Here is a 9,444-nt window from a genome sequence, read left to right on the forward strand (position 1 = left end):
TTGTTATACAAAATTACATATAAGAGGTTGTGAGGGGAATGGGAAAATAAACAAGGAGAGAAATTAATTACAGTAGATGGGGTAGAGAGAGAAGATGGGAGGGGAGGGGAGGGGGGATAGTAGAGGATAGGAAAGGTAGCAGAATACAACAGTTACTAATAGGGCATTATGTAAAAATGTGGATGTGTAACCGATGTGATTCTGCAATCTGTATTTGGGGTAAAATTGGGAGTTCATAACCAACTTGAATCTAATGTATGAAATATGAAATGTCAAGAGCTTTGTAATGTTTTGAACAACCAATAAAAATAAATTAAAAGCTTTTCACCTATCGGCGGCTGGCGAACGTGGAAGTCCGACCTGTGGGCCGGTAGAGGTTCCGGGAAAGTGGGGCGCGTGGGGCGGACACCGTGATCTTCACCGCGCGGCTCAGCCTTTCAGGGAAGGGAGCGATGGGGCGCGCGGGCGCCGGGGAGCGGGCGCCGGTGTAGCCCGAGCGGCCCCTGCCCCGGAGCACGGCGGCGGCGGGAGCGGGGAGGCCTGTAAAGGCCGCCGCCCCAAGCGCCCGGCCTCCCGCGCCATGGCCCCCATGGGCATCCGCTTGTCCCCGCTGGGGGTGGCAGTGTTCTGCCTGCTGGGGCTCGGCGTGCTCTACCACCTCTATTCCGGCTTCCTGGCCGGCCGCTTCAGCCTCTTTGGCCTCGGTGGCGAGCTGGGCGGCGGCGCGGCTGGGCCCGCAGCCGTGGCGGATGCGGGCACGGTGGACTTGCGCGAGATGCTGGCAGTGTCCGTGCTGGCGGCAGTCCGCGGCGGCGACGAGGTGAGGCGCGTCCGTGAGAGCAACGTCCTCCATGAGAAGTCCAAGGGGAAGACACGCGAGGGAGCAGAGGACAAGATGACCAGCGGCGACGTGCTCTCCAACCGCAAGATGTTCTACTTGCTCAAGACTGCCTTCCCCAGCGTGCAGATAAATACTGAGGAACATGTGGATGCAAATGATAAGGAGGTTATCTTATGGGATCATAAGATTCCTGAGGATATTCTTAAGGAAATAACTACCCCAAAAGAGGTACCTGCAGAAAGTGTTACTGTCTGGATTGACCCACTTGATGCTACACAAGAATACACAGAGGATCTTCGAAAGTATGTCACTACTATGGTGTGTGTGGCTGTAAATGGCAAACCTGTGCTAGGAGTTATACATAAGCCATTTTCGGAATATACAGCTTGGGCAATGGTAGATGGTGGCTCAAATGTGAAAGCCCGCTCTTCTTACAGTGAAAAGACCCCTAAGATCATCGTGTCTCGCTCCCATTCAGGGATGGTAAAACAGGTTGCTCTTCAGACATTTGGAAACCAGACTGCAATCATCCCAGCTGGTGGTGCTGGTTACAAAGTTTTAGCACTCTTGGATGTGCCTGATAAGACTCAAGAAAAAGCTGATCTATATATCCATGTGACATACATCAAAAAGTGGGATATATGTGCTGGCAATGCCATCTTAAAAGCCCTTGGAGGGCATATGACCACTCTGAGTGGTGAAGAAATCAGTTACACTGGGTCAGATGGAATTGAAGGGGGACTCCTTGCTAGTATCAAAATGAACCCCCAGGCTCTGGTTAGAAAACTCCCAGATCTTGAAAAGACAGGACATAAGTAAGCGTCACTGATTACAGAGTGCAACTGCTCTTCCAGAGCTGACATGGTTATGCCTGAAATGCTGGAAGCTTCAAAGGACTGGTGGAGACTATGCATGGTTAAGGCCATCTTGAACCTTTTTAAGTATTTATGAAGCATCAAGGACTTATTTTCCCTGTAATAGGATGCAGAATCAGGGAAAATGGGTTGCTTCGTGTCTCAAGTATTGTCTTTATTTTTGAGACTATTTTCGTACAGTTGTCATACACAAGGCGCATATATATATTTGTGAATTAAAATCTATAGCTGAGTCTACATTGTTATAAGTCAACCATTTTCACACAACATCATGAATCTTCACTATTTGTTAATACTTTCACACAGAATTGGGTTGAAGGAAGGATTGATTTTTGTGTAAGTGTTTAATATAACTTTACAATTATTATCTTATTGAAAATATAATAACTGGGAATTTTTACTCCTGATTTGGATGGAAAGCACAAAAGCTACACATTCATTAATACGCAACAAATACAAATGCTCTGTTCATCTGTTACTGAATATTTCTATGATGAAAATAGAAAAAGCTTAAAATGATTTTTTCTTTGAAATTTTAATAACAGGTTCACCAGCTAGTAGAAAATATAGATATATGATGGTTTGCATTCTAATTGTAATTTTCTGTGTGTGTGGTTTGTTTTGTTTTTTATAAAGAAAAGTGTGTATGTGTACACCCATGGGTTCAACATTTCTACCATCTTGCTGTTGATTTTCATTTTCCCTATGAAAGATGCATGATTCCATCCTTTTCCTCCCGACTGGTATTTAGTCTTTAACTTGTAAGATTTGGCTTGGGGTTTTAGGGTTAGCATTATTATTTTGATACATTATCTCATTAGGGATAAAATAATGCTGTAAGACACTAAGAATATAAATGATTCTGTTATAATGGAAAGTTATTTGGTATTACATGGATTAAATTAGTTTTTGTTATTTTCAGGAACTTTGTTTTAGTGAGTTTTAAAATTTTTGCCAGGTTTATATAAAGGGATTCATTGTCAGGAATGAGTACAGTTGATTTTGCCATGGTTGCTTTTTCTATTAATAAATTACTACCTAACCTAACCAAATTCTCATACTAGTAACTTTTGAGATACTCTATATTCCCTTCAAATTGCAGTAATGAAAGTTAAAGTTACCTTTTGATGAAATTTTTCTTCTATTCAGGCAGCAGAATATGGTTGGGGAAAAAAGTTGTGACATTTATTTTGTTGCCAAACTACAGCCTTTATGAGCAATCTTTCATTGGGATGTGTGGTTTCTCTCAGCGTGATATCCAGACAATTTATGTATAGAATCACAATTATTTCATGTGGCTTCAATGCCTTTATATTCCATAGCAATGATAAGGAGAGGGATTTTTCATGCTTGCTTTCTTCTTCTTCTTTCTTCTTTCTTCTTTCTTCTTCTTCTTCTTCATTTAATCTTAGTCCTATCTTGGAGGTAAATTGAACCACAGAATGTACATTCTAAACTGGTAGAATGTTCATACTTTAGGTTTGCATAGTACACTGTACAGAGCCCTTTGATTCCTTTTAAGTGAACTGAATCTAGTGGGTGATGTTTCCATTCAGTATCTATTAGTCACAAATCCATTAAGTAGGCTTTTTGTTCAATGAAAATTCAAAGTTGTGGTGGTCGGAACACTTGAATTTAAATAGGACTTCAGAATTTGCAAAGGAATATCAGAAACCTCATCTGTTTACTTCATGTAAGATAAGGAAATTCTTTGTTCTCCAGAGAGATGGCAAAGGCATATGCCATTACCAGAATCCTGTGGTATAAGCATTTCTTTAATATGTCAGGGAAATGACTGGCAAATAGGAAATTGAATTTAATTGGTGGTTTTAAAAAATATTATGTGGAAACTTCATAACTTAATGAAAACTAGTTCACATTAGCAAGCATGATTGCTTTAGTTTTATTTTTAATTCCATTAATCTACATAGCTAGGATGTGAAGGCTGTGTGTTGTGTGCAAAATTAAGGTATTGGCTGAGAGTTAAATACATTATTTTTATAATTTGTTGGATATAGTCTAGTTACTAAGGATTTTTAAGTACTTTTATAGAAAATTCATTTTTTAAATTTTATTTCTAAGAGCCAATATACATTACAAGCAACAGTATTTATATTTATTTATATGAGGCATTATTATGCCCAGACATACTAATAAATTACTTTCATGAGTGAGGCATACAATATCATTTCTAAAACATAGCAAAACAAGTAGTTTCCTTTTAGTGACTCCTACCTGCCCAACTCTGGGTCTTCTCTTTCCTTCATCTTTGCCCTTACATTGAGGATAGTTTTCCCTTAAGGCTGAGTGTTATACATCATGTCAGTAGAAGTGGTGATGTTAGTATTCATTGGCTGGCCCTCTCCTCTGCCCCTCTTCATCTCTACCTTATTACCTGTTTGCCTTGCCCATTAATGTTCTCATGTCTGCTTCTCTTCCTTAGCCAGGATACATACTCCCATGCTCATTTTCCAAATTTTCTTTTATGTACCCCTTTCTCTCCAGATTGGCTGCTAAAATCTTTGGTAAAACTGAGGCTCTGGTCAAGTTCCCAGTGAGGGAGATAATCCTGGCCTAGGTAACCATTATTTTTCAAACTGCACAAAAAGTGTAAATGAAAATCACTTTCAAAGCTACAAACTTTCATGCTGTCAAATCTAATCGAATACAAAAGTCTTTACAAAACATTTCTTCCAACCCATCTCTCAGGAATGTCAACAAAAAATATGAGAAAATGGGATAGATAAAAGCCTTCTTAAGGAAACCTGCTTTTTCTGTTGGTTACCATACTTGTATTCCCCATTTCAGTTGAGTTTACAAGGGCCTACAAGATGGTCATGTTTGTCTTTAGTATATAATTTTCTGTTCCCCCAATTTTAGTGTTTGTTTCTAATTTTAAATCAGTTATATGCAAGTGAATTATTTATGGTGTCTAATGAAGTAACAGCAACATTTTGGTTTTCTGTGTTTTAAGTAACAGTTGTGCAAATTATTTCTGTTTGCTGGGTGCTCCCTTTGGGTATTTTGCAAATTGTGTCAGAGGAGGTGGAACAGGAACAATAGCTGAAAATAGGGTAGGATGGAAAATGAGGGGAAGGGCAGCTGAAGGAGATGCAGAGCAAAAATCTGCCCTGAATGCTACAGTCAGCAGCTCTGCTCAAGCCTCTTATGCTAATTTCAAAAACAGGGTTTCACTCAGACTGTGAAGGTTACAACTACATCTGATAGTCCAAGTGTAAGTAAAGAAAAGTGGGGTACACTACAGAAAATAATCAGCTTTTCCTCTCTTGAGTAACACCTTTGAAGATGGACTCCCTGAGACAATGTGATAGGTCAAAACAGGAACTGTTTTGGATTCTTCTAGATGCAACTGCCTATTGTGATTATGTATTGATTGTTCCTAGATAGAAATGTGACTTAATTTTAGATCTTGGTTGAATTTAAACTGTATTTAATTATATACTTTACAGAAGTGTGTCTTATATAAGTGTTGTGTAAAATAAACCTCATCTGTGATTTCAGTTTTGTTCTAAAAAAGTTGTGCCTTAATAATAGGGCATTGTATGTTAATAAGGGAAAACAAAATCTTTTTTTTAGTAGATGGGAAAAATAGGAATTTTTTGCCATTAAAATTTAAGTTCTTTTAATGTTTTTAATATTAGAGTTGGGGGAAATTCATTGAAATTAAATAAAATTGATATAAAATTATTTTTACATAATCTAGCATTTACAACTAAATACATTTTATAAGAACTGGCATCTTGATGTATATAGGTCTGAAATGATATTTAATCTTTTGATTTTTAATTTAATAAAGACCAGAGTAGATCACATTTTTACAGATTTACTTTTAAATAAACCATTTCCATGTGCTAATACATCTGTTCTCCTAGTTCTCTAGAGTCATTTTGGTTAAGAAATAGTTATATATTCATGGTAGCTTCTCCATCATTCATTAATATCAATTAATATTGTATGTTTTATAGCATAATAAATACTTCCTAAGGGGGACAGGTTTCTAATTCTGATCAGCCATTATTGAGAGAGCAAGAAGAATCAAACTCTACACTTAAGAAGTAGATTTTGGTTTTATGAGATGCTGGTTATGTAAATTGTGTATTTTTATCTCATCAAAGCCCGGCAGGTATATGCTTTTGAATTTACCATTGGCAAAGCATTTCTTTATTTTGGAAGTTGAGTAGTGAATTAGTTTTGTTGAAAAATATTTTCCTTTCAGTTAAACAGACCAAACTTGTAGATGTTAAGGATCATGAATATACTAACACAATGTTATATATTTTGTTTGTGAGAGTTCCCTAAAGTATTATAATTAATGTAATTTGTGTACATTGCAAAAGGAGAAACTAGTGTTTGATTAATATGTTCCATTAAAATTCTTTTTGCAGAGCAATATACATAATGAATTTTTATTCAGAATTTTTTTTAAATAGGAAAGCATAAGTCATCATGAGATAAGTTAACCCATGAAAAGATTTTATCTTCCCAAATTATCTTTGTCACCAAGTAGTGTTAAGGAGGGAACATTTATGGACTTAATTTTTGTATATCCTTACTGTCCTTTCCTGGCGTAGCCAAAGCCCATTCTTTTATTCTCATGAAAGAATCCCTGTTCTTCAGGGGTTCCGCTTCTTCAGGATGAATAACAGTGCTGTCTGGGCTTGCTTCTTTCTTTTGACATTAACTTGAGCAACTACAGGTACATACCCAGGGTTTGGATTTACACTGAAGTTATGACTTTTTCCTGTATCCCCACCTTTCCAAACTGATTTCTTGTCATCCTCACTTCTGTTACTCTGTTTCTTAAAAATGGCTCAACAATGATGAAAAAAATTAAAATGAAAATACTTTACCTTTGTAAACTCCTTCCTCTTTCACACATTTAAAGCCATGGCAAAGCTATACCTTTTCCCGTTGTGTAGACATGCTGGGCCAACAATTTTCTTAGCGTTCTCGACTGCCTCACACCACCAAATTTAAGTGGGTTTCAGCTTCAACCTTTACAGGAAATAAAACTGTCCTCCCTCCATGGCTTTACCGCAGTTTTTTTTGTACCTCGCCTATAGCAACTTAACAGTAAACTTAGGGATTGCGTTGTGGTTTTACTTCCAACTCCCAGATAGCCCAGTAGCTTGCACAATTAATAGGTGCTTAGTGTGTTTTGAACCAAATTAACTAAAGGGTTACCGCTAGCATTAGCATGCTTCATGCCTCAGTTGTATAAGCTGGTTAATGGTTTGTTTTCTTTACAAATACTATGATTATCACTACACACACACTCAAATTATTTTTTAAAGTTTTGCATTTTCTCCAGATACTATCCCATGGTCAATTAACTGTAGAAAACTTGATTGCTTCCAATGACATAATTATCCCAAACTCTGTCCCTGGATATACTTTACCAAATGAAATTTGAATTCTCTGGGGGCTGGGGATGTGGCTCAAGTGGTAGCGCGCTCGCCTGGCATGCGTGCGGCCCGGGTTCGATCCTCAGCACCACATACAAACAAAGATGTTGTGTCCGCCGATAACTAAAAAATAAATATTAAAAAAAAATTCTCTCTCTCTCTCTCCCCTCTCTCTCACTCTCTCTTTAAAAAAAAAAAGAAAGAAATTTGAATTCTCTGAATAAATTGGTCATGTCTGAAAGAAAAATTAAATAAATAAATAAATTAAAAAAGACTACAATTTTTGATTCTTGCTTAAAGAGTATTTAAATTATTTCTAAGTCCCAACATTCACATGTCAATGAATATATATAATGTTTTCCATGTGATGGATACCAGCTCCTCCCTAAGACTGAAAAGATAAATAAGCAGAATCCCTACACGTGAAATATTTGACATATTCATAAAGTTAACTGAGCTGTAAATTACTAGTATAATGTATCTAATTAGATAGTTTCAAACAAACAAGCTTTATTATGAGATCAAATAGATTAGTCCATAAAATATGTCAAATAAATTTAGAAAACAAAATTAGAGCACCAAGAATAGAGCTAAGGAACAGTGACTTTAGGGAATACAGAATTATGTGCTAAACATCTGCAGAGGTTTAAAGTTCCAGGAACTACATAGGCCTTAAAAGTTGGAAATCATAATAATGAAGAGAAGCATTAATGCTGATTTTCTGAGAATTATTTATAAGCAATTTTGAGAGTAAAGAATTTCAAAATAATTTTGTCTTTTTGCTTTCCTGTTGTATTAGATCTACCACCAGCAACCTAACATATGTTTTATATATATATATATATATATATATATATATATATATATATATATATATATATATATATATAAAAGAAGAACACTAGGGAGGTCAGAGTATGAAAGACATATTTTCTCCTTAAGTGAGAGTTACCTTGACCCGGAGCCTGTGGCTGGTACCCTGCCCTGTGGCCAAACACAGAATATCAAGGCACACTATATACTGGATGAACAAGCCATGAAAAAAATTTTAAAAACTCATTTTTTATTACCTGGTAAGAATAAGGCAGTGGAATGTATTTGGGTCTTATCAGTAGACAGAAAGTGGTCAATGGGTCCAAGAATGTCACAATAAATTACTTGTGTGCCACAAGTAATTCTCATCCATGCTCCCTTGTGTGGTGAGCCGCTTCTGCCGTTTCTGCAGACTATGGTCGCCATTACAAGATGACGCTGGCTCCGCTGTGGTCTGTGACAAACAACTCCTTATCTGGGAAAGTTGGCACATGATTTTTCACCACCCTGTGAGAAAGCTCCACGCGGCAGCTTTGCATTGGGGCTTGGGATGCTTTATTAAGGCTGGGAGGGGCATCCGAGAGGAAGAAGAAGAAATATCAAGGGCCTGAATAAACTGCTGAAAGAAGATTCCTGAGTTGCGTCTTCCTTGCGGGCAAGGGGTCGCGACAAGTGGTGCCGAGACCCGGGAACCAGAACTTTCAACAGTCAGGGGTGGTGCACCGGTTAGTCCCAGGTAAGTGGGATCCGCGACCAAAGCGGGGTTAGTCCCAATAAGTGGGATCTGCGATCAAAGCGGAGTTAGTCCCTAGTAAGTGGGATCCGCGACCAAAGCGGGGCAGCTCCTCTGTAATGAAAGAGAGAGCCTTACATTTTATTGCAGCTGCACTGTGTACTTTCGCTTCTACTTTCGCTTTCTTTTTTTTGTGCTTCCTTTGTTGTTGTGTCATGGGTGCCGCATCTTCAAGTCCGCTTCTCCTGGCCCTAGATGGCCTGTTACGTTCCAAGGGACTGGAAGTGAAACACAGTACTTTACAGAGATTTTTACAGAAGATAGATATCGCTGCACCGTGGTTTGCATTTTCGGGCAGCCTTACTGTGCCTAGTTGGGATAAATTAGGCAAAGATCTTGACTTTGCTTCTGAGCAGGGCATATTAGAGGGTGGGGTGATACCCCTTTGGAAAATGGTCCGTGGTTGCCTTACAGATGGTAAATGCCAGGAAGCTGTGAGTGAGGGTCAAGCTATTCTTGAGCAATTGCATGAGGAAAAATCTGAAGGATCATGTAGTGAAGTGGCAGAGAGTATTAAAAGTAACAGTAGTGAGAAGGCAAAAGAGCCTGAAGATAAAAATAGGAGAAGGCTCTACCCAGACTTGACCGAATTAAAAACGCCTGAGAACACAAGCGACTCAGAGAGTTCTGAGGACCTTGATATATTGTTACAACAACTACATAAGATAAAAATGAAAAAGGAGACACAGGGCACGC

At 38.2% G+C, this 9,444-nt stretch overlaps 1 protein-coding gene across 1 annotated transcript; it reads left to right on the forward strand.

The window, feature by feature from the left end:
• Window positions 1-408: 408 nt before the first annotated feature.
• Window positions 409-6,127, forward strand: LOC124105361 (Golgi-resident adenosine 3',5'-bisphosphate 3'-phosphatase). The gene has a single exon (XM_046462498.2). The coding sequence runs from the start codon at window positions 581-583 to the stop codon at window positions 1,658-1,660; it is 1,080 nt and encodes a 359-aa protein (XP_046318454.1). The 5' UTR covers window positions 409-580; the 3' UTR covers window positions 1,661-6,127.
• The last annotated feature ends 3,317 nt before the right edge of the window (window positions 6,128-9,444 follow it).

The sequence above is a fragment of the Marmota monax genome, unplaced genomic scaffold, assembly GCF_021218885.2.
Source record: "Marmota monax isolate L192 unplaced genomic scaffold, Marmota_monax_Labrador192_F-V1.1 WCK01_AAM20220418_F8-fsc00450, whole genome shotgun sequence".
In the NCBI taxonomy this organism is placed as follows: domain Eukaryota; kingdom Metazoa; phylum Chordata; class Mammalia; order Rodentia; family Sciuridae; genus Marmota; species Marmota monax.

Excerpts from the sequence above, each read along its gene's own strand:
- LOC124105361 (XM_046462498.2), top strand. The coding sequence starts at position 581 with ATGGCCCCCATGGGCATCCGCTTGTCCCCGCTGGGGGTGGCAGTGTTC.